The sequence below is a fragment of the Odocoileus virginianus genome, chromosome 5, assembly GCF_023699985.2.
Source record: "Odocoileus virginianus isolate 20LAN1187 ecotype Illinois chromosome 5, Ovbor_1.2, whole genome shotgun sequence".
Taxonomy (NCBI): Eukaryota; Metazoa; Chordata; class Mammalia; order Artiodactyla; family Cervidae; genus Odocoileus; species Odocoileus virginianus.
This window is the reverse complement of record NC_069678.1, coordinates 93,128,644-93,152,805: the sequence shown is the minus strand read 5'-3', so window position 1 is coordinate 93,152,805 and position 24,162 is coordinate 93,128,644. Positions and strand designations below refer to the sequence as shown.

Here is a 24,162-nt window from a genome sequence, read left to right as displayed (position 1 = left end):
CATATACAAATGTATTTTTATTAGAGGAGGTAGCCTGGGCGGATGGAAAATAGGATTGGAAGGGAGGCAGACTTTATATACCACTTAATATTTTTTTTTTTTTTTTGGTTTTTAAAGGTTATGTCAATGTATCAACCTATTCAAAAATTAAGTAAATAAATCTTTTGAGAAAAAAAAACGAGAAGGACAGAATCTTAGATGCAGAAATGAATCGATTCTAAAAACCGAAGGAGATGGAGAAGCTATGGCATCTGACAGGAAGCCACGGAGAGCCCTGCTCAGCAGCAGGCAAGTGGATGTGGACAGAAGGCAACTGGTGGCCATAACAGGGAAAAATAAAGCTGTCTTCTGTTTATACCTTCAAGAAATCAGTACAGAAGAAGAATGAACTGTTAAGTGGGCTGTTTTAATCCCCTAATTAAAAGAGTCTCAGAGTAATTTAATAAAACAGAGGCAGTTTCATAATCTTTAGGCGGTCTTAATGTAATATAGTTTGCCAGTGGGTTAGCAATACAATTAAACACAAGTCTCCAGGAAAAACCTTCAGAAATAAGACTAGAAGGAAAAGTCATCACAAAAAAGGGCACCGAGCACATCTCGAATGCAGCGATGCTGAAAAGTCAGGGCAGGATGCTGCTCTCATCTTTATTAACTTGTTCCTTGGGGGCTTAGCCAAAGTAATGAGACATAAAACAAATGTTGTCAGAAAGGAAGATGAAATAAACTGCAATTTGCAGATGATTTGAATGCCTAGAAAGCCCCAAGAACCAATGGAAACTATTGGAATTATAAAGAATTCAGCCCAGGGCCAGAATAGGATAGATTGACTTCATGTCAACAAGAAAATAGCAAACTCCCAATCACAGTAGAAACAAAATCAGAGAATGTAGGATAATTGCATAAATAAATATAACCTAGGTAAAGGAAAAACATGGGAGATGGAAGAAACTGATATCTTTAGAAAAGTATGAGTTTTATTTTTATTAGGTTATGAGTTTTTTTTTTATATTTTATTTATTTATTTTTTTTGAGTTTTTTTTTTTTTTTTAAAGAAAAGCATTGGTTTTTGTCGGATGGGAAAATGGAAAATTAAAAACATGTTAATTTTCACAATGTTAATATAGTTTTAGTGCCATTCCACCTAGCAAATTCCAATTGAAAAACTTTCACTGGAGTATTTTCATAAAATGAATATGCAGTTCATAGGCAAGATTGGCAGATAGGCAAGATTATCTCAAATTTTGAGAAATATAGGTAATAGAGTGAATCTTCTTTTCCTAAATATCATAAAATGCTGCAATAACAAAAGGTGTGTGGTAATGCAACAAGGGAGTCATCAATGAAACAGAATGCCAGCTCAGGAATGAGTACTTATCTACTAAAGTGTTGTTTTATAAAAGAGGTATCACAAATACAAAAAAATGGAGGGATTATAAAACCAGACAAAAATGTCACAAGAAAGGAAAAATATATACCAGTATCTCTTATTAATATAAATGAAAGAGACCTCAATGCAAGACTAGCAAACTGTTACATAAAAAAGATTATACACCATAAGCAAGTAGAATTTATCCCAGAAATGCAGTTGTTTTAACACACAAAAATTGATTAATATAATGCACTATACCAATTAAACAAAGGACAAAACTACATGATATCTCCACTATTTGGCATCAATTAGCACTTAAGAAAATCCAGTAATCTTTCATGATAAAAATAGCCAACAAAACAGATAAAAGAAGAAAATTTCCTCTGCTTGATAAAGGCCATCTATGAAAACCCCACATCTAATATCACACTTGTTACAGATTGGATGTTTTCTTTTTTTTGGATGTTTTCTTATAAATCAGAAGGAAGATAAGAATGCCCACTCCCACCACTACTGCTCAACATTGCACTGGAGGTTTGAACCAGAGAAATTGGTCAATAAAAATAAACAAAAGATACTCAAATTGGAAAGGAAAGAGTAAAACTCTGTTTGCAGATGACATGACCCTGTGGTTAGAAAATCCTAAGGAATTCCCTAAGAAAACTTTTGAAAATAAGTTCAGCAAGATCTTATGATATAAGATCAACATACAAAAGTCCACTGTATTTTTACACAGTATGAATGAACATACCAGATATGAAATTTTAAAAAAAGAATTTCACTTATAATATGATAAAAAATACTAAAAAATATAAATTTAACAGAGCAGTGCAAAACTTATATTCTGAAAACTATAAAATATTGTTGAAAGAAATTAAGGAAGACCTAAATAAATGGAAAGACATCCATTTTCATGGACTAGAAGATTTCGTCCATGTGTGTGAGCGTGCGAAATCACTTCAGTCGTGTCTGACTCTTTATTATGCTGGAGACTGTTGCCTGCCAGACTTCTGTCCATTGGGTTTTCTAGGCAAGAATTCTGGAATGAGTTGCCATGTTCTCTTCCTGGGCTACCCTGGCGGCTCACTCAGTAAAGAATCTGCCTGCAATGTAGGAGATCTGGGTTCAGTCCCTGGGTTGGGAAGATCCCCTAGAGAGGCAACCCACTCCAGTATTATTGCCTGGAGAATTCCAAGGACAGAGGAGCCTGGTGGGTCACACTCCATGGGGTTGCAACGAGCTAAACACGAATAAGCAACTAACGCACACACACACACACCCCTTCAGGGGATCTTCCCAACCCAGGGATCGAACTCTTATGTCTCCTGCCTTGGCAGGTGGGTTGTTTACCACAAGCGCCACCTGGGAAGCCCCCATTAAGGTAGTATTGTTCCCCAAATTGATCTAGATATTCAACACAATCCAAATCAACATCCCAGCTGGCTTCTTTGCAGAAATTAATAAACTGATTTTAAAATTTCTGTGGAAATTCAAGGACCCGTGCTAAAACAATCTTGAAAAAGAATAAAGTTGGACTTACACGTGCTGATTTCAAAACTTACTACAAAGCAACGTAATCGAGAATAGTGTGTGGTACTAAAACAGGAAAGGGTCGGTGACTCATTCTCCTTCACTCAGGGATAAAAATCAACCAGTTGCTCAGGAGAAATTATGAATACTAAGGGATTTCCCTGAAGGGTTTTTATGGTATCCCCTTTTACTTTTCGGATTTGTTTATGTATTTTTGGCTGCACCGGGTCTTGGTTGCTGCACTCAGGCTTCCTCGAGTTGCAGCGAGTGGGGACTGCTCTCCAGCTGCAGTGCACGGGCCTCTCATCGTGGCGGCTTTTCTTGTTGGAGCGCAGGGGCTCTCGGTGCACGGGCCTCTCATCGTGGCGGCTTTTCTTGTTGGAGCGCAGGGCCTCTAGGTGCACGGGCCTCTCATCGTGGCGGCTTTTCTTGTTGGAGCGCAGGGGCTCTCGGTGCACGGGCCTCTCATCGTGGCGGCTTTTCTTGTTGGAGCGCAGGGCCTCTAGGTGCACGGGCCTCTCATCGTGGCGGCTTTTCTTGTTGGAGCGCAGGGGCTCTCGGTGCACGGGCTTCTCATCGTGGCGGCTTTTCTTGTTGGAGCGCAGGGCCTCTAGGTGCACGGGCTTCTCATCGTGACGGCTTTTCTTGTTGGAGCGCAGGGGCTCTCGGTGCACGGGCCTCTCATCGTGGCGGCTTTTCTTGTTGGAGCGCAGGGCCTCTAGGTGCACGGGCTTCTCATCGTGGCGGCTTTTCTTGTTGGAGCGCAGGGCCTCTAGGTGCACGGGCCTCTCATCGTGGCGGCTTTTCTTGTTGGAGCGCAGGGGCTCTCGGTGCACGGGCTTCTCATCGTGGCGGCTTTTCTTGTTGGAGCGCAGGGCCTCTAGGTGCACGGGCTTCTCATCGTGACGGCTTTTCTTGTTGGAGCGCAGGGGCTCTCGGTGCACGGGCCTCTCATCGTGGCGGCTTTTCTTGTTGGAGCGCAGGGCCTCTAGGTGCACGGGCCTCTCATCGTGGCGGCTTTTCTTGTTGGAGCGCAGGGCCTCTAGGTGCACGGGCCTCTCATCGTGGCGGCTTTTCTTGTTGGAGCGCAGGGCCTCTAGGTGCACGGGCCTCTCATCGTGGCGGCTTTTCTTGTTGGAGCGCAGGGCCTCTAGGTGCACGGGCTTCTCATCGTGGCGGCTTTTCTTGTTGAAGCGCAGGGGCTCTAGGTGCACGGGCTTCTCATCGTGGCGGCTTTTCTTGTTGTAGCGCAGGGGCTCTAGGTGCACGGGCCTCTCATCGTGGCGGCTTTTCTTGTTGGAGCGCAGGAGCTCTCGGTGCACGGGCCTCTCATCGTGGCGGCTTTTCTTGTTGGAGCGCAGGGGCTCTCGGTGCACGGGCTTCTCATCGTGGCGGCTTTTCTTGTTGGAGCGCAGGGGCTCTCGGTGCACGGGCCTCTCATCGTGGCGGCTTTTCTTGTTGGAGCGCAGGGCCTCTAGGTGCACGGGCCTCTCATCGTGGCGGCTTTTCTTGTTGGAGCGCAGGGCCTCTAGGTGCACGGGCTTCTCATCGTGGCGGCTTTTCTTGTTGGAGCGCAGGGGCTCTAGGTGCACGGGCCTCTCATCGTGGCGGCTTTTCTTGTTGGAGCGCAGGGGCTCTAGGTGCACGGGCCTCTCATCGTGGCGGCTTTTCTTGTTGGAGCGCAGGGCCTCTAGGTGCACGGGCCTCTCATCGTGGCGGCTTTTCTTGTTGGAGCGCAGGGGCTCTAGGTGCACGGGCTTCTCATCGTGGCGGCTTTTCTTGTTGGAGCGCAGGGCCTCTAGGTGCACGGGCTTCTCATCGTGGCGGCTTTCCTTGTTGGAGTGCAGGGCCTCTAAGTGCACGGGCTTCAGTAGTTGTGGCTCTTGGGCTTGGTTGTTCTGCAGCATGTGGAACCTTCCTGGGCCAGGGATCGAACCTGTGGCCTCTGCATTGGCAGGTAGATCCTTAGCCACTGGACCAGCAGAGAAGCCCTGGGGGAGATTTTAGAGGCCTTTCAGAAGGAGACGTGGAATGGCCCTCCTCCCTTTGGTGGAATGTTCGGTAAACATTTGCAGGGATTATCTTGAGCTGGAGTAAGTACCCAGAGGTGGCGCGTCTGGGTGTGTGTCAGCTTCCCACGCAGGACAGGGGAGGGGGTTGGAGGGCTGACATCCTTAAGGGAAATGACGGGGCACAGCGTCCCTCCGGGAGGGCCCAGGTTATCTTCATAAAGAGCATTGTTCTGAATCTCCTCCAGCCCACAGGCAGACGGGCCACGGAGCCACACAGCTGCGTGCTCTGGTCGTCCCCACTGTCCTGAAGCACCTCGCCTGGAAAATTCCTTGGCAGGGGAGGCAAGATTCTACTGCTGACTTCCAACCCGCCCCCCACCCCAACCCAGAGTCAAACATCCACAGAACGCCTCTCCTTGTGCAGCCTGACTTCCTGGTGTCTCCTCCAAGATAAACTCTCTGTGAAGGTAATTGAATGAGGCAGCTTGTTCTCGGGAAATATTACCTATAAACCAGGGGTGAAATGGGAGCAGCAGCATTGACCAAAGATGACAGCATCAGTTTTAGACGTGTGGACCTACGGCTCCTTTCTGGCGTTAATTAGTCAGCCCATCCTGTCTTCATTGAGGCCACTTTTAGGTTGAAGTCATAAAACCTTATTGGCCGAGGATCAAAGAACGCTCAACATTTTACTCTCTGTAACCCGGAGCAGACTCCTAGGTCATCCTGAAGTGAGTTCAACCAATTACTAGGCTGTACAGCGAAAAGGGAGGTGATGCTTCTATTTTATCTTGTCATCTAGTTAAATTTTTTCTTTTTAAAAATCTAAGTATATATTAGAATACAGAAAGTGCCCATATTCTAAGTATAGAGGCTGAATGTTTACCTCTGTAGCCACACCCAGGCCCAGAAGCAGAACATCACCCAGGCCTCTGAAACTCTCTGCCGTTTCCTCCCCAGCCCCCAAAGGGAGTCTCTGACTTCTCACAGCAAGGACTAGCTTTGCCTGTTTCAGTCCTTTGTGTGAATGGACTCGTTCACAATGTTCTCTCTTGTCTTACTTCTTCCCGTGACATTTGGCCCTGGAGACCCATCCACGCTGTTCCACGTTGTGGGGACACATTGCTCTCAGGGCTCTGTGGTTCTCACGATGCAGCGGCCTCAGAATCACCCGGACAGTTAAATACAGATTCTGGGGGCTCCACCCCGGAGCTTCTGGACGCAGGAGGTTGGGGGTGGGGCCCAAGAATCTGTGTTTCCAACAAATTCTCAGCGTTTGCTGCGGCTGGTGTGGGGACCACACCTGGAGAACCACCCCTCCAATCTGGCAAGGCCTCTTTTGCCCTGAAGAAGGACATCATTGTTGCATCTGGAAGCCTAAGCAGCGAGCCTGGGGAGGGGCGGGAGAGCGTGAAGGCCAGAGCTGGTGTCCTCGGGGGTCGCTGGTCGTCAGCCAGGGTGAGAGAGAGGATTAAGACCCTCTCCTGTCTGCTCCTGACGGGGACTGCTGTGGTTCATGACTCGATTTATGAGCTGGGCACACCCAAACCAGTGCTTTCTGGCTCCTCAAGGCCTGGGTGGATACAGTGGAGATTTCCAGACCGTAAGCTGGTCAGACACTGGCCAGAGGCCCCAGGGTCTGGGCACACACAGCACTGGTCAGCTCACTCCCTCGCCCACCCCTGCCACCGCCAACTGGACCCTGGCCATCTCAGTCTCAGAGGGGCCTTAGGTGAGGGCTGTCCTTCTCCGTCTTCCCTCTTCATTTGAGACATGAATGGATGAGGGCCCGAGCGCCCAGGCTCCCTCCCTGCTCATGGGTCGAGTTTGCTCGCATTTCAATATCCTCCTTGTCCTTCTCTTCTCCTGCTGCCCCTCTCTCCGGATCTCATCTACTTCCGGGGCCTTCACTGCTGCTCTTCCCAGAGGCACCGGATCTGATAGCCTGAGGCTCGTCCTGGAATCACCGTGCAGCCCCCACAGGTGGACTGCCAGCCTCAAGTCCTGCCACGCTGCAGGATAGGAGACTCCTGGCCACCCAGGCTGCCCCATCCTGGTCTCTGAAGAGCTCAGGACTTGGGCTTGAAGTCTGAGAAGGATGGCGGTGACCCGGGTCAGGAAATAGTGACCGAACTGAGACGCCGACTCAATGGACATAAGTTTGAGCGAACTCCGGGAGATGGTGAAGGACAGGGAGGCCTGGCATGCTGCAGTTGATGGGGTCACAAAGAGTTGGACACGACTGAGTGACTGAACAGCAACAACTGAGATGCTTCTGGAGGGAAATCCCCCGAGCTGCAGACACCGTGTCCTTGCTCCCAGAGGAGCTCAGGCGTCGTCTTGCTTCCAGCACTTTCCCTTTGACTCATTGGTTCCTCCTATACAACCCTGGGGAGGGAGGGTACCACTGTTAGTCACATCCTGAAGCTTGGAGAAACTCAGTGACGTGTCCAAGGTCATGCAGCCGGGAAGTGACTGAGGCTGGATTTGAATGCTGGTGTTGCTGGTCCCAGAACCCTGCTGCCACTGGAGGAGGGGGACTGAGCGCAGGAGAGGGTGGAGAGATACCCTGGGAGCACGTAGGAAGTCAGAGACGACCATGGAGAGAGCAGAGAGCGGGGCATGCGGCGTAGGGATGTCTGTGGGCTGCGCCAGCAGGCTCCTTTAGGCACTCACATCTTTTCAGCACCCCTCTCCTTCCGTGTGGGGAGGCTTTGCGGGGAGCCGTGGGCAGTTTGGGTGCAAAGATTCAAGCCAGGTGTGGGGGGTGTCCTCTCCTAAGTGGCTGTGGCCCCAGTCGCCTATTTGCTGACTTCTCATGGTGGCCCCTACCCGCTCACTTTTTGCACATCCTAGCTAGTGTTGGGTGGTCTCCTTCCTTCCTCCAGTGTCTAAGGCTGAAGCTTCAGGGCCTCCGGAGTACAGGCATGGCTCTGGGGATGGGCCCCTGACACACCCTCGACCCTCAACTCGCCATCTGGAGGGCAATGGTGCTCTCCAGGTTTCCATGGAGTGAAATTGGCCAGTGGCGTCCTGGGTGGGCTGCGTCCACTCACACCTATGTCCGCCCCATGCCGAGCTCTGGGCTGTGAGATAGCGGAGGCCCCTCACTCCGGGCCCCAGAGAGCTGGCAGGAAGGAACTGCCTAACATCCTCTGTCATCCCAAACACCAGCTCGCCTTTCCTCTGGCTTTGCTTTCCTTCTGGAAGCGTCTCTCATTTGTGCACTGAAAGTGCAAGAATTAAATGGGATTATGGAGTCTGGCATGGCATCAACACCCAGAACGATGCTCCAAGGCTGTGCTTTTTACTCTTTGCAAGCTAAATGAATGAGCCACTTGTTTAACTCATTTTTACATTTGGGTATTAAAAAGACTCCAAGATTATAAAATGGATATAATGGTTGACATAAAAAAACAGGTATGGAGTTTGAAAACAAAACAAAACAGCTCTAGAGTCCATGAGAGCCCCGTCTCTGTCCCAGCGAGCAGAATCTATGCCTCATCTCTGGGGACTGGCTGGTGGCAGCTGCCGAGAGTCCCATCCCCTCTGGGCGCCATGGGGACAGCAGCCCTTCTCAGCTGGTGGGGGAAGGACAGGGCGCAACCTACTTTCTCAGAGTGAAAGGAGAGCCAGCTGCTGCAGAGTTGTCCCGTTGCTAAGAGAATTTTACTTACTCCGTGGACACTGACCCTCTGTCCCACGCCCCTACCACCAGACAGGCTGTGAGCAATAGGAGAGAGTGAGCTGGGGACAGGACCACTCCTTGTGGGGTGAGTGACCTCCATCGGCCACCGCCCTTGGCAAACTCCTGCCTGCCTGTGGGCCAAGGTCTGGGGACCAGCCAGAGGAAGGCGGGTCAGGGCGGCCGAGCTCCCAGGCACAGTGCAAAAGAGACACTGTGTGAAAGTGGGCGATGTCATCTCAGTAGCCAGACAGGGATCTTCACGTTCAGTAAGCTGCCCTCCCTACACTGGGACTTGTTGGGTTCTAGCAGTGGGGCCATTCACACGGAACTGCTGTGAACTCATGTATCCACCCAAATCCTAGAGGAGTTATAAAAAGGCCTGCCTACTAAAAATGACAAGACCTGGTGATGTCTTAGTCAGCCAGGGCTGCCTTAACAAAACACCATAGACTCGAGGCTTAAACAACAGAAATTTGTTTGCTACCGGTTCTGGAGTCTGAAGTCCGACATCAAGATGGTTGGGTTTTGGGGTTTTGGTGAGGGCCCTCTTCCTGGCCAGCAGACGGCCACCTTCCTGATACATCCTCACATGGCCTTTCCTGGGTTGTGCATGAGGAAGGAGAGACAGAGAGAGAGAAGGAAGAGGGGTGAGAGAAATGGGGGTGAGGGGGGAGAGAGAGAGAGAAAACGACTTTTCCTCTTATAAAGCTACTAACCCCATCAGACTGAGGCTGAAGCTGGAGCGCCAATGCTTTGGCTGCCTGATGCAAAGAACGGACTCATTGGAAAAGACCCTGATGTTGGGCGAGATTGAAGGCGGGAGGAGAAGGGGATGACAGAGGATGAGATGGTTGGATGGCATCACCAACTCAATGGACATGAGTTTGAGCAAGCTCCAGGAGATAGTGGAGGACAGAGGAGCCTGGCGTGCTGCAGTCCATGGGGACACAGAGAGTTAGACAGGACTTAGCCACTGAACAACAACAACCCCATCAGAAGGGCCCCACCCTCATGACCTACTAACCCTAATACTTACCTAATATTAGGATTAATTATTAACTGTAAATATTAACCCTAATATTTCCCAAAGGCCTCATCTCCAAATGTCGTTATATTGCAGGTTTGGGCTTTAACATAGGAACCTTGGAAGGGCATGAATACTCAGTTTATAGTACTTGGTAGGGAATGAAGATGGTACTTGCATCTCTGGTTGGAAAATCTCAGTTCCAACCTGATTTCTCAAAATGGTTCTGGGGAGCAGGGATTTGTGCAGAAGGCAGCCATCCTTCCTTCCTCCTGCTCTAGAGCCCTTCCTACAGTGTTTGCTCCATCCTCATCCCTGCATGGGGGGGACCTTGAGTACCATTGCTCCCAGCCTCCTGGCCATAGTTGACCAGCACAGGGTGGACCTTTGACCCCAGAGAGAGGACCTGTGACCCAGGAGGAGTCAAGCCAGAGGCTGGGCTGAGCCAATCGGATTCCTTCTGCCAGAGATAAGGACTGAGATGGAGATCAGGCCAGTAGGCAGGGGCTCTGGGCTGGATGGCCATGGGGGTAGGGGGCGTATTTTGAATTAGCCATGATTGGCCATGTATGTGTGTAGCAGGGACAGCTGGTGTGGAGGAGCAGACACACACACACACACACACACACACACACACACACACACACACACAGAGGGAGGGAGAAATAACTTTCCCATTACTCATTCCTGGTTAACCAACAGCAAGTTGGGGTGTTTGTTTTGTTTGTGTATTTTTCCCACAAAATCTCTTAAAATCTTTTTTTATCCCACCCTGAAGGGGTTCTTATGCATTATTTCCCAGTTGTCCAAATCTGGCCTTTCCTATTTGTATAGATCTAGGTTTTTACACTGCTTTTAGGATGTGAGTTAAACTGGTCAGCTGTGTCCTTGTGGGTTCCATCCACTCACTCACTGAGCAGGGCTGTGGTCCCCCGTGTTCAGCCCTGGCTCTTGAGACAGACGGGGTCTCCTCACAAATGTGGGCCCCAAGGGACTGGCAGGAGGGAATTTCCTGACATCCCTCATCAGCCCAAACGCTGCTCCTCCTCTGGCTTCTCTTTCTCTCTGGTACCTCTGTCAGCTCTGCAGTGCAGGTAGCATCCCAGGGCCTTTGCCTGACTCCCAGCGTGGTTCCGGGATCTCCCCACGGCCCTGTGGGTAGCAGGGAGGTGAGGCAGGCCCTGAGGAAGGTTTACCTGGGAGGTTAGGTCAACTGAGGCACATGGAGGCGTGGGCTGTTGGAATCAGGACTGGCAGAGTGTGCCTGAGCCTTGAAGGTGGGCAGAGAGGCGCATGGGGACAGCCAAAGAGACCAGGGCGCTGGAAGACGTGGAAGGCCACGAGCCATGGGGGCAGCCGGGCAGAGGGGCTGGGGTTTCTGTTTCCACTGGGGTGAGTAATTCAAGAAGGAGGGATTTTTAAAAGCGAACAACCTAGCAGAATCATTGAGGGACTATGATTTCTTTGAATTGTCTCTCATTCAAAATATTCATGAGATTTGGATGAATCTAGACAGTCCCTCCCTGCTCCTTCCAGCTGCAGGAGATTTGAACCAGTGGCTGATTCTAAGAGGTGCAGCAGTCAAACATGCAAAAAAAAACAATAGTTTTGTGTTCTATGTATCTTTAGGAGAATTCCAATTAGCACATCAAAGCTGCGATTTCATAGGTATTAATGCTGAGGGTGAAAATAGAGAATTCAATGTAAAGCCAGTCTGTAGACAGTATTAGTGGGACAGATGGTACATGGATATGTTAAGAACTGTACATGTGGAAAGTAAGTGATTGACATTCCGGAAACACTGAAGCGACTTGGATGAACCAGACATCACCTGGTTCATTGTTCTTTGAACTGAGTCTTTCTTCCCTCACACTAAGCCAGTGGTTCCAAAAACGTGGTCCACTCTGAACAGCAGCTGCAGCACCTGGGAGCTTTTAAGACATGCAGATTCCTGGCCCCACCCCAGACCTTCCAGAAGCCTGGGTGGGGAAGAGGGTGTCTTGGGGGAGGGCACAGTTGGGCTGTAACAAGCCCCCCACCAGGGGTTCAGGTGAAGCCCTGCTCCACCTCAGCAAGTCTGGAAGTTGAGACTCATGTGCAGCGGTGCATGTCTGTGGAGTCCACCCAAGTGGACAGTCTCCTCCAGACAGACCAGGGCCCATGGGGCTGAGGACATAGGCTCAGACCCACACCAGGTGGAAGAACTCCCAGGCCCTCTCGCCAAGACCTGAGTCACAGACCCAGGCCGTTTGGGCCTCTGTCCCCAAATGAAGGCGTGGGCAGTTGGTTATGGGTAACGCTCTTCCCACTCACAGCCCATCACCCTCTCAGGGAGCTGGAAAGCGCATCACCAGTCTCTCTCATTCTAAAGATGAGGAAGCTAAGACTCTGCTAGCAGAGCTGCTCAGGGCCACATAGACAAAACCCAGCTTCTCCACTGGCTTCCCAAGCGTCAGTCTGCATGGAAAGCCGCCCTTCCTACAGGGAGTGGCAGGTCATGTGCACACGGGCCACTTTTCCTGTCTGTTTGACATGACAGACATTACTAATCAATCACAGCACGTTCCCCCTCTAAGCCAAGATTGGCCTTGTCTTCAGTAGATTCACTGCAGATGGTGACGGCAGCCATGAAATCAAAAGATGCTTGCTCCTGGAACAAAAGTCATGACCAATCTAGACATATTAAAAAGCAGAGACATTACCAAGAAAAGTACATCTAGTCAAGGCTATGGTTTTTCCAGTAGACATGTATGGATGTGAGAGTCGGACTATAAAGAAAGCTGAGCGCCAAAGAATTGGTGCTTTTGAACTGTGGTGTTGGAGAAGACTCTTGAGAGTCCCTTGGACTGCAAGGAGATCCAACCAGTCCATCTTAAACGTGATCAGTCCTGGGTGTTCATTGGAAGGACTGATATTGAGGCTGAAACTCCAATACTTTGGCCACCTGATGTGAAGAGCAGACTCATTTGAAAAGACCCTGAAGCTGGGAAAGATTGAGGGAAGGAGGAGAAGGGTACGACAGAGGATGAGATGGTTGGATGGCATCACTGAGTCAATGGACATCAGTTTGAGTAAGCTCCGGGAGTTGGTGATGGACAGGAAAGCCTGGCGTGCTGCCATCCATGGGGGTCACAAAGAGTCAGACACGACTGAGCGACTGAACTGGAATGAACTCAGTAGATTCTCTGGGAAGCTATCAGTGTGGATCGGAGCCAACACGTGATGGTTCCTACCTGCCATTTCTGGAATACTGCCCGGAACACTGATCAACCCCTGGACTTCCAGAGCCTTGCACTCAACTTCCTCATCCTCTCCTGAGGTTGATGGGAACAGTCTGTCAGTCTGAACCTTCAGGCTCCCCGCTCTCATCTCTGTGCTTCTCCCTGAAGTGCTCAGACCTGGGGCTCAGAGGGTCCTGTGGTTACAAAGGGACAACTGAACTCGCAGGACAGCTCGTCCCCAGGTGTGTCTCCACGTGGAGGATGGGCAAGGGAGCAGCGCCCATGCGGCTGTCCCTACAAGCTGTGGGCACAGTCCCGAGCACCAGCAGGAAGCAGACACACTGCCACGCACTCTGTCCAGGTTCTCAGTGAGAAGAAGGTCTTTGCTGACCCCGTGGACGGCTCCTCTGAGGTCAGAAAAACCACGTGCTTGCACCACACCCCCTCCTCTGCAAGAACTAAACCCCAGAGGTATCACAGAAAAACCTCTTTTTGCCTTGGACTGCTTAGGGTTGGGCAAACACACTCTGGGCATGTTCATGTGGACTGGGGACAACAGAGTCTCAGACATAAACACTGGAATTGCCAGAGGGTTCCAACAAAACAGCAGATACCACTGACCCATCCTTTGTCAGCTGAAGTTAAAAAATATAGAACTGAATAGGGACTTCCAGGTAAGCTAGAGGTTAAGACCCCACTTGCCAATGCAGGAGACAGAAGCGACATGGGTTTGATTCCTGGGTGTGGAATATCCGCTGGAGAAGGGAATGCCAACTCACTCCAGTATTCTTGCCTGGAGAATCCCATGGACAAAGGAGTCTGGCGGGCTACAGTTAATGAGGTCACACAGAGTCAGGCTTGACTGAAGTGACTTGGCACACATAGGGACTTCCCTGGCAGTTCTGTGGTTAAGACTCTGTGCTCTTAATGCAGGCAGTGTGGGTTCAATCCCTGGTCAGGAAGCTAAGATCCCACATGCCGGGTGGTACGGCCAAAGGGAAAAAAATAAATCTGTATAAAAATAAACATTATGAGACATTCATTGCAAATAGTCTATAGTATATGCTATATTTTACTTTTGATTACATGGCTTTAGAAATTTTTTAAAAATGTCAAAAAGTCATTCATTGTTTCCAAACATGTCAAAGATATTTAAGAAAACTCTCATATCTCTCAGTGGTTCAATGAATAATGCCCATTCGCCCACCCACACCTAAATGTTCATGTCCCAATATCTAGGACCTGTGAATCTGTCACCTTATATGGCAAAAGGGTCTTTGCAGATGTGATTAAGAATCTTGAGATAAGGAGATTATCCTGTATTATCTAGGTGTGTTAGCTGCTCAGCTGTGTCCGACTCTTTGGGACCCCATGGACTATAGCCCACCAGGCTCCTCTGTCCATGGGATTCTCCAGGCATGAATACTGGAGTGGGTTGCCATGCCCTCTTCCAGGGGACCTTCCCAACCCAGGGATCAAACCACATCTCTTATGTCTTCTGCATTGGCAGGCAGGTTCTTTACCACTAGTGCCAATGGGGCAAAGAGCCTTTGCTTGATAACAGTATTAGAAGTCCTAGTCACGGGAATTAGATGACAAAAAGAAATAAAAGGAATCTAAACCTAAATAAAAGGAATCTAAAGAAGTAAAACTATCACATTTGCAGATGACATGATGCTATACATAGAAAATCCTAAATACACCAGAAAAAAACTACTAGAAGTCAGTGAACTCAGTTAAGTTTCAGGATTCAAAATTAATACACAGACATCTGTTGCATTTCTATACACAGCAAATTATCAGAGAAATTAAGAAAATAATCCCATTTATAATTTCATCAAAAAGAATAAAGTACCTAGGGATAAACTCAGATGGCAAAGAAGCCTCCTGCAATTCAGGAGCCCTGGGTTTAATCCCTGGGTCAGGAAGATCTCCTAGAGAAGGCAATGGTTATCCACTCCAGTATTCTTGCCTGGAGAATTCCATGGACAGAAGAACCTGGCAGGCTATAGTCCATGGGTACAAAGAGTTGGACATGATTGAGCAACTATCACTTTCACTTTTCAAGGAGATAAAAGACCTGTACTTGGAAAATTATAAGATGTTGGTAAAATAAATTGAAGATGACACAAACGGATGGAAAAATATATTGTGTTCTTGGGTTGGAAGAATGAATATTGTTAAAATGACCATACTAACCAAGGTAAGCTACAGATTCAATACAAAATACCAATGACATTTTTTTCATAGAACTAGAACAAATAATTCTAAAATTTGTATGGAAACATGAAGACCCCAAATAGCCAAAACAATCTTGAGAAGGAAGAACAAAGCAGGAGGGATCATGCTCCCTGTTTTCAAACTCTACTACAAAGCTGTGGTAATTAAAGCATTATAGTACTGGCTCACAGACAGACACAGATGAATGGAAGAGAACAGAGAGCTCAGAAATGAACCCACATTTATACGGGCAGTTAATCTACAATAAAAGAGACAAGAGTATACATGGGGAAAAGAGAACCTCTTAAGTAAATGGTTTTGGGAAAACCAGACAGCTACATGCAAAAGAATCACACCAGACTACTCTCTCATACCACACACACAAATAAATTCCAAATGGATTAAAGACTTAGCAGTAAGACCTGAAACTATAAAACTTCCAGAAGAAATCATAGGCAGTCAGCCCTTTGGCATCAGTCTTAGTAGTATTTCTTTGGATATGTCTCATCAGGCAAGGGAAATAAAAGCAAAAATAAATAAATGGGACTACATCTTTTGCACATAGAAGGAAATTACTGACAAATTAAAATGCTATCTACCGAATGGGAGAAGATATTTCCAAATGATATATCCTACAAGGGGTTAATATACAAACTGTACAAAGAATTCACACAACTCAATACCAAAACAACAACAACAACAACCTTATTAAAATATGGGCAGATGATCTGAATAGACATCTGTCCAAAAAAGACATACAGATCACCAACAGACACTTGCCAAGATGCTCAACATCACTAACCACCATCAGGGAAAGGCAAATCAAAACCACAATGAAATACCAGCTGTCAAAATGTCTGTCATAAAAAAGACAACAAATAACAGTGATGGCAAGGATGTGCAGAAGGAGAACCCTGGTGCGCTGTTGGTGGAACTGTAAATTTTTGCGGCCACTGTGGAAAACATTAGGGTGGTTCCTCAAAAAATTAAAAATAGAGCTACTGTACCATCCAGCAATCCACTCCTGGGTGTTTGTATGAAGGAAATAAAAACAGTAATTCCAACATGCACCCCTATATTCATTGCAGCATTATTTACAGTAGCCAAGACATGGAAGCAACCTAAGTACCTATCCACAGATAAATGGATAAATGTGATTTCATTACATGTGGGAGCTATGAAACAAAACTAATGAACAAATGCAACAAAACAGAAACAGTATAAATACAGAGGACAAAGGGGTGGTTACCAGAGATGGGGAGAGCAGGGAAGGAAAGAAATAGCTGAGGGAGATTAAGAGATACAAGTCTCCAGTTGCAAGATAAATGAGTCACAGATATGAAATGTATAGTGTGGGGAATACAGCAATAACTATATAATACCTTTGTATGATGACATATTGTAACTAGACTTCACGTGATGATCATGTTGAACTGTATAGAAATATCCAACTATGTTGTGTAACAGGAATTAACATAGCACTGTTGGTCAATTACACTTCAAAAGCAAATGAACAAGCAAACTCATAGAAAAGGGGATCAGGTGTATGGTTACCAGAGGTAAGGCGTATGGAGAGGAGGAATTGGATGAAGGCATTGAAAAGGAACAAATGTCCAGTTATAAGATGCAAGGTACAACATGATAAATATAACACTGCTGTGTGTTATGTATGAAAGTTGTTAAAGAGCAAATCCTGAGTTCTCAGCACAAGAAAAACTACTTTTTATTCCATCTCTTTAATGCTGTATCTATATGAGATGAGAGGTGATTACCAGACTTACTGTGGTCATCATTTCATGATGTATCACTATGCTGTCCACCTTGAACTTACATGGTGCTGCCTGTAAATTATATCTCAATAAAATTGGAAGGAAAAAAAAAATTTTGGAGCAATAGGTTTTTGCCAGAAACAATGCCTTCACTCACCAAGAAATGTTTACTGGAGGAAAATAATCGTTGGACCCAACATGCTGACACGTCGAGGGAGACTTTGCTGGTGTGTGGTCTTCCCAGCTGACCACTGGCAGGCGTGAATGGTGTGGTGGAGGGAGGGAGGTCCTCAAAGCTGGACAAGCTCAGAGCCTGGGAGGAAGATTGGGTCAAGTTTTTAAAGGAAGCCTGTTCTCTTTATGTCTGAGGGGTCTCGTGTACACACTCCTGTTTTGTGCTCAGTTCTCTATTGTGAGCTGACAAGTTCTCTTCCTGCTAATTTTTTTTTTCCTGGCTGCTCTGCATGGTTTGTAGGACCTTGGCTCCCCGAGCAGGGATTGAACCCAGCCCTCAGCAGTGAAAGCAGTGAGTCCTCAACTGGACTGCCAGAGAACTCCCACTCCCTGCTACTTAAAATCAACTTATATTTTGGAAAAAAGCATTCATTTTCTTGCTCAAGGCTTATTGGGATAATAGTAATGAGAACCACACTTATTACCCATTGTGTAGTTCATCATCGATTCATTCACCATCTCATCGAACACTCAAAGCGAGCCTATATGATCATTACTGTCCTTATCCCATGTCCTCCATTTTCACAGTAGAGAACTCAGAGGCTCAGAGAGGTTAACTGCCTCAGCCAAGGTCACACAGCCTGTAAGTGGTGGAGCAGCCTGGCTCTGGCAAAGTGGTTCAGAGTACCGTTGCAAAACTACTTCTCACTGCTTTTAATTTAGGACATTCTTATTTAAAGCAAACAGCCTTTCCTGAGAAAACAGACATATGAGACTACAGAAAATTCAGAAAGAGACAAAAAGTAGACATTGATCCAGCCTGGGCCCCAGTGGTTACACAAATGTCACCTTGGCTTCCACAGCCTGTTAAAAGATGCTGCGTATCTACCCATGCTTCTTTATTTTAGCAGTTTCTGTGATATTTCACCAGTGGATACACAAATCAGCTTTGATAATGTTTTTGCAAGCATAGCTTAGGTGGGTCTGTTTATCTTTGATTGAGCATCAAGATGGCTTCATTCTGACCCTGAGCTGGCATCTCTCCCTATTTTACCCTTGACTTGTAACCCGTATTAGCCAACTGCAAGTGACTTTGATCTCGGCTCTGAACCAGTTCCAAAGAAGCCAGAAAACTGTAGCAAGTTAGTGCCAGAGGACGGCTCTGATATTTCAGGCACCAGGAAAAATTGTCAACGTGCCAGATGCCTTTTAAATCCAGAAATAAAGAACCTCAAAATCATTTTTAAAGTTCAAAGCTGACTTCCTAAAAAGGACCTCAGCAGAAAAGAGGGCCTTTCTCCAGCATTCAAGAATCCACACAGGAATTTTGTTGTCACTCAGATGAGAGCAAAAATATCTTTATAGATGTCCTCACTTTTATGAGCAGATTTACATCTAGAGAGCACCATGAAAAACAAAGCCCATTATGCCAAGGCGTTATAAATTTAAAATACTTGGAAGCTTTTTGTCCCATTAGTGGGATTTAATGGGAATCTGCTTTGGCTCAAGAATGACAAATGAATTAGCTGTGAACAGGAAATTGGGTTTTCTTCATCTACTTATTTGGACAGCAGTAGAAGGGTGCGGGCAGCTGACAGGCCTGGAGTGAAGGTGGGGAGCTTGGCAGAGGGGCAGCGGCTCTGATCATCCTATCACATCTTCTCGCTGCTGGCCCAGGACAAGCGTGCGGCAGAGGCTGACCAGCGAATGAGGGGTTCCCTGAGGAGTCAGTCTGCAAGGAGCACACTGCTGTGGTTGTTTGAAGCGTGGAGATAGGCAGGTCATACGGAGGGCTTCCCCGGCAGCTCACACGGCGAAGAATCTGCCTTCAATGCAGGAGACCCAGGTTTGACCCCTGGGTCAGGAAGATTCCCTGGAGAAGGGAATGGCAACCCACTCCAGTATTTTTGCCTGGAGAATTCCAAGGACAGAGGAGCCTGGTGGGCTACAGTCCATGGGGTCACAAAGAGCTGGACATGACTGAGAGATGAACACAAGCAGGTCATACAGACTAGCACATGGGATTGAGCAGTGCTCCCCAAGTCAGCCACCCAGGACCGACCCTTGTCATTTCCCTACAGAGCCGAGGGGTCCAAGTCCTCAGGTCTAACTTGCCTGCATTCCTCATCCCAGCTGGTCCCTGCCCCAGTGGCTCCCAAGCATCTCTGGCTTTTAAAGGCATAGTTCAAGCTGCTTGTCCACTGGAGGGTTTTGAAGGGTTTATTTCTGATAGGAAACATAGTCATTAAATAACAATGAATCAACGTCCCATTTTAAATTCCTCAAAGACCTGGATAACTGATGGTCAGAGCTCCTGGCTGTGGGAGACACGAGCCCTGTTGCACAAACCTCCAGCCAGAAGTAAAGGTGATAGGGGCAAAAGCCAGCTGGTGCTGGGGTCCAGAAGTGAGAAGTGGGTGCCCCTGAGACATGCTGGCCATACCGACCCCTGCTGTGATCTCCGGGGAACCATCCAGGTCTGGGCCTCATGGGCTGGGGCCAGCCCCCTCCACCTTCCTTTTGCGCTAGCAAACCTGTTCCGTCAGCATCCTTTAAACAAAACCCCTGCTTCCCCAGGTCTGTGCCTCTGCCTCCGCCATTCCCAGGCCCTGCAGGGCTCCCATTTCACCTTGTTGAAACCCTGCTGTCTCTTCTTTGTGAATGTGTTCTATGTAATAGAATGCTATTTAAAGAACTTGCAACATTCAATGAGGGTTAAGTGTGAAAAAATGACTACTTTATTTTCCAAGAGAGACTTACTTCATCATATATGAAACAGTACTCATCAGCTCTTCTGCTCTTGTAGAATAACTAAGAAGGGATGTAAGGTTGTTTAGTGATGCTCAGCTCAAAGGCCACCTCCTCCATGCAGGCCTCCATGATGATAGCCCTCTGATGATCCCCATTATTTTCCCTTCGGAAGGTAAGGCCTATTAAAGTAGAAAGATTGAGAGATGGCCTGACCCAGGTTCCCAGACCACCAGGTCATTAATCAACCACGTGAGACATTCTCCCAAAGGAAACCCACTAAGGGATGCTATAGATATATGCCCCCTCTTTAGTGCTCAAGGTTTTTGCCCAGACCCAGTCTGGTCTCCCGGGGATCTGGGCTTCAAGAACCTCTGTTGGCCAAAGAAGGGAGTCAGGCTGACAGTCTTCCCTGGGCATGTCCTGTAGACCCAGAGGCAGAGCCCCACCTGCTGAGCTTGGTGGCTCCAAAGTTGGGGAAAGGGAGCCCAGGGTGAAAACTCCTCCTGCAGCCTGGCTGCTCTGCCCCAGCAGTGCCCTGAAGAGGCCAAGTGGGGGGTCTGGAAAGAAACAGCCCACAGGCTCAGAGATGTAACTCGCTGCCTGGTCGGCCAAAACACCTCTCAGCCCCACGACGCCATAACCATCCTTGTATTTGGGGGTGGGGCGCTCTGTGCCCCCTTCGTGTAGGAGGAGCCTCTGTCCTGGATCTCCTCTGCCAGCCTGAAGGCAGCCCTGAAACCGTGTGTGCCCCCAGCCCCTCTCCAAAGCCTCACCTGCCCCAGGTGCTGGCGATGATTTGATGAAAGAACAAGGGAGGGACTTCTGCCTCTCTAGGGTGATGCTGGGGGTAACTTTAGAGCGTCAGCGCTGACCCCTACTTAGGGAGGCTATGGGCTCTCGGATGTGGAGGAAAGACTCGTCCTGGGAGTTGTGATGTCTGATGTGGGTCTGGTGGGTCGCTAACTGCTGAGACAAACAGTGGCTACAGTGTAAATGGTAGAACCAGCAGGCACAGTGACTCAACCTGGCTTCCTTCCTTGGAGTCTCTGGGCTGGTTTGTTCACCAGTGTAAGTTTCCTGGGCTGCCTTTACGGAGGCCAGAGAGGTCTCCCATGGGCAAGTTCTTAAAGCAATGATCTTCCTCCTTCAGTGATCTCTGATCACATGACCTCCTGCCTTTCCTGTGGGGAGCCCTTTCCAGGGAGGGTTTTCAAGACAAGGTGGACCCCAGGAAGGGGTAGAGTTGAGGATGGGGTCAGGAAGATGGTCTATTGTTTGTTTTCACAGACTAGAAAGGTTGAGATGCCTCCCAGACACGCTGCTTTCTACTGCTGCAAAGCTAAGGAGAGCCAAGGCAGCCAGGACAGGAGTGGAAAGGGAAGAGACAATCTGAAGGCAAGAGCCAGAGGGAGAAGGTGTGGGAGGACAAAGGCACAGTGGGGGCAGGCACGTTGGGACATTCCCACCATAGGCGTTTTCCCAGTGACCATTGTCAGAACTCGGCAGAACTGTCACAAGTCCCAGTCTGGTTTAGCCAGGGACTGTGAACATCCCAAATTGTATTTAACTGGCATATGTGCTAAGTCACTTCAGTCACGTTCAATTCTGTGCAACCCTATGGACTGTAGCCCGCCAGGCTCCTCAGTCCATGGCATTCTCCAGGCAAGAATACTGGAGGGGGTTGCCATTCCCTTCTCCAGGGGATCTTCCTGACCCAGGAATTGAACCCCCATCTCCTGCATTGCAGGCAGATTCTTTACCCACTGAGCCACCAGGCCTCTTTTTAATTTAATTTATGTTTTGGGGGTTTTCTTTGCTAGTGTAATTGATAAGCTAGATCTTTTTTGTTGAGGTGTAGTTGATTTACAATGTTGTGTTACTTCAGGTGTTCAGCAAAGTGATTCCATTATGCATAAATATATACCTATTGTTTCCAGCTTCTTCCCCCTTAGAGGATATTATAAAATATTGACTCTGTGCTCTACAGTCTGTCCTTGTTGTTTATCTATTTTATATGTAGTTCAGTTCAGTTCAGTCACTCAGTCGTGTCCGACTCTTTGTGACCCCATGAACCGCAGCACGCCAGGCCTCCCTGTCCATCACCAACTCCTGGAGTCTACCCAAACCCATGTCCATCAAGTCGGTGATGCCATTCAGCCATCTCATCCTCTGTCATCCCCTACTCCTCCTGCCCCCAATCCTTCCCAGCATCAGGGTCTTTTCCAATGAGTCAACTCTTTGCATGAGGTGGCCAAAGTATTGGAGTTTCAGCTTCAACACCAGTCCTTCCAATGAACACCCAGGACTGATCTCCTTTATATGTAGTAGTGTGTGTCTACTAATCCCCATTTCAGCCCTCCCCTTCCTTTCCTCTTTGGTATAACCATAAGTTTGTTTTCTATTAATATGTCTGTGGGTCTATTTCTAATTCATATATATGTTCATTTGTTTGTTTGTTTGTTTGTTTTTTAAGATTTCATGTATAAGTAGTATCAAATGATATTTGTCTCTCTGGGCTTACTTCACTTAGTATAATAACCTCATGACCCATCCATGTCGCTGCAAATGCCCACCTGAAACTTTAAATCAAGGTTGAAAAGAACAATCTCCCATTGATTGCCACATCCGAGAAACCTGTGTCCTCAGACCTTTGAACTGCACCAGGCTCTGGCTGGATGCCGGCCAGGGGTGCAAGTTCAGCAGGTGGGAGGCTGGGGCCTCTGAGATGGGACCCTGAGCAGCAGGTGCGGAGGCAGGGGAGCAGCGCTCCCCTCACCGCTGTGACGTCCCCCCGTGTGCTCCCTGACCCTGTGGCTTGAGCCATGGGCACGTAGTCATGTCAGTTTGTTTAGCCCTTCACAGTTTACATGCACAGTTACTTTTAGGGCTGGAGCCACGGGTGTGTGACCCGTGCAGTCACAGGAGGCCCTGGCCTTAGACAGACCCCTCACTTAGTTTAACGTTCTGTGGTTGCAGTTCTTAATCATCTTCAGATGCTTAATTCTTAAAATTCTTAATAATGTTTGACCAAAGTGAAAGTGAAAGTCGTTGTGTCCGACTCTTTTTGACCCCATAGACTATACAGTCACGGCATTCTCCAGGCCAGAATACTGGAGCGGGCAGCCTTTCCCTTCTCCAGGAGATCTTCCCAACCCAGGGATCAAACCCAGGTCAAGGGGCTCCCTTGTTCATTTCTCACGGGATCCCACAATTCTGCACCTGGTCATGTTCACTATCTCACTTGTTCCTATAGCCTTCACAGGAGAGGAGCCCGGAAGGAATTATTACCCCAGTTCCCAGGCGGTGAAACTGAGTCCCCGAGGGGAGAATGGTGAAGCCAAGGCGAGTGAGAGGCCCGAGGCTGTTTTCTCTCTTGAAGCTCCCTCTCAATGAAGGGTGAGTGGGCTTGCTTCTCGCTTCACTCACCTGCCTGGGGTCTTGCCTGTGCTGCCCCGGCTGCAGCCCGCTTTCCATCCCATTTCATCTCATTACAAAACAAAACAAAACACTCAAGCCATTTGCTCACCTGCCAGTGAGGAGCTCCTGGGCGTTAGAACCCCTTGGACGGCTCTTGTTCTCCTGTCCTGGGTCCTGTCAGGCTCTCAGAGCAGGGGGGTGTTCTTGGACTCCTCTGCTCCCCGAGAACCTGCAGCTGGAGACTCTAACCTCTGTTGGAAGGGGCTCCTGGGGAAGCATTCCTGACCTTCAGACTCAGGCATTCCTGACCTTCAGACTCAGGCTGCGCACTGGCCCCGTGCCCGTGACAATCACTTCCTGCCTGGGTGTTTACCTTCCTGCTCCCGTGGGCCCAGCCAGGGTGGCGGCCCCGCACCTGAACCAGAGGCCGTGCAGGAGGGAAGGCGCTGTCCATGGTGAAGCCCAGGAGTAGTTGGTACCGCACCCGGGCGCAAGGTAAGCCTGGTGGTCCTGTGACAGCTGGAGTCCCAGCCCACGGTCTTGGCCAGGCAGCCCCGCAGCACTCCATCTAAGACCTGGAAAAGGTTGCACATGGCATCATGATTCAGCTCAATCCCTTCCAGGCAGGGACACTCGCTGCCTCATGCCGGACCTTCCTCTGTTACTGTTACTATTGCTGTTGTTGTTGCTAATAGCTACCTTCTATTTGCTGAGAGTACCTTGGACTGCAAGGAAATCCAACCAGTCAGTGCTAAAAGAAATCAGTCCTGAATACTCATTAGAAGGACTGATGCTGAAGCTGAAGCTCCAATACTTTTGCCACCTGATGCGAAGAGCTGACTCATTGGAAAAGACCCTGATGCTGGTAAAGATTGAAGGCAGGAGGAGAAGGGGATGACAAAGGATGAGATGGTTGGATGGCATCACCGACTCAATGGACATGAGTTTGAGCAAGCTTTGGGAGATGGTGATGGACAGGGAGGCCTG

At 48.4% G+C, this 24,162-nt stretch overlaps 1 protein-coding gene across 1 annotated transcript; it reads right to left on the bottom strand.

The window, feature by feature from the left end:
• Positions 1-387: 387 nt before the first annotated feature.
• On the bottom strand, positions 388-23,499 carry LOC139035291 (trichohyalin-like). The gene is made up of 2 exons (XM_070468459.1): positions 23,285-23,499; positions 388-7,299 (listed from the first exon to the last, which is right to left on the bottom strand). The coding sequence occupies exon 2, from the start codon at positions 4,804-4,806 to the stop codon at positions 3,004-3,006; it is 1,803 nt and encodes a 600-aa protein (XP_070324560.1). The 5' UTR covers positions 4,807-7,299; positions 23,285-23,499; the 3' UTR covers positions 388-3,003.
• Positions 23,500-24,162: the final 663 nt, after the last annotated feature.

Coding starts and splice junctions, on each gene's coding strand:
- LOC139035291 (XM_070468459.1), bottom strand. CDS start 4,806: ATGCTGCAGAACAACCAAGCCCAAGAGCCACAACTACTGAAGCCCGTG.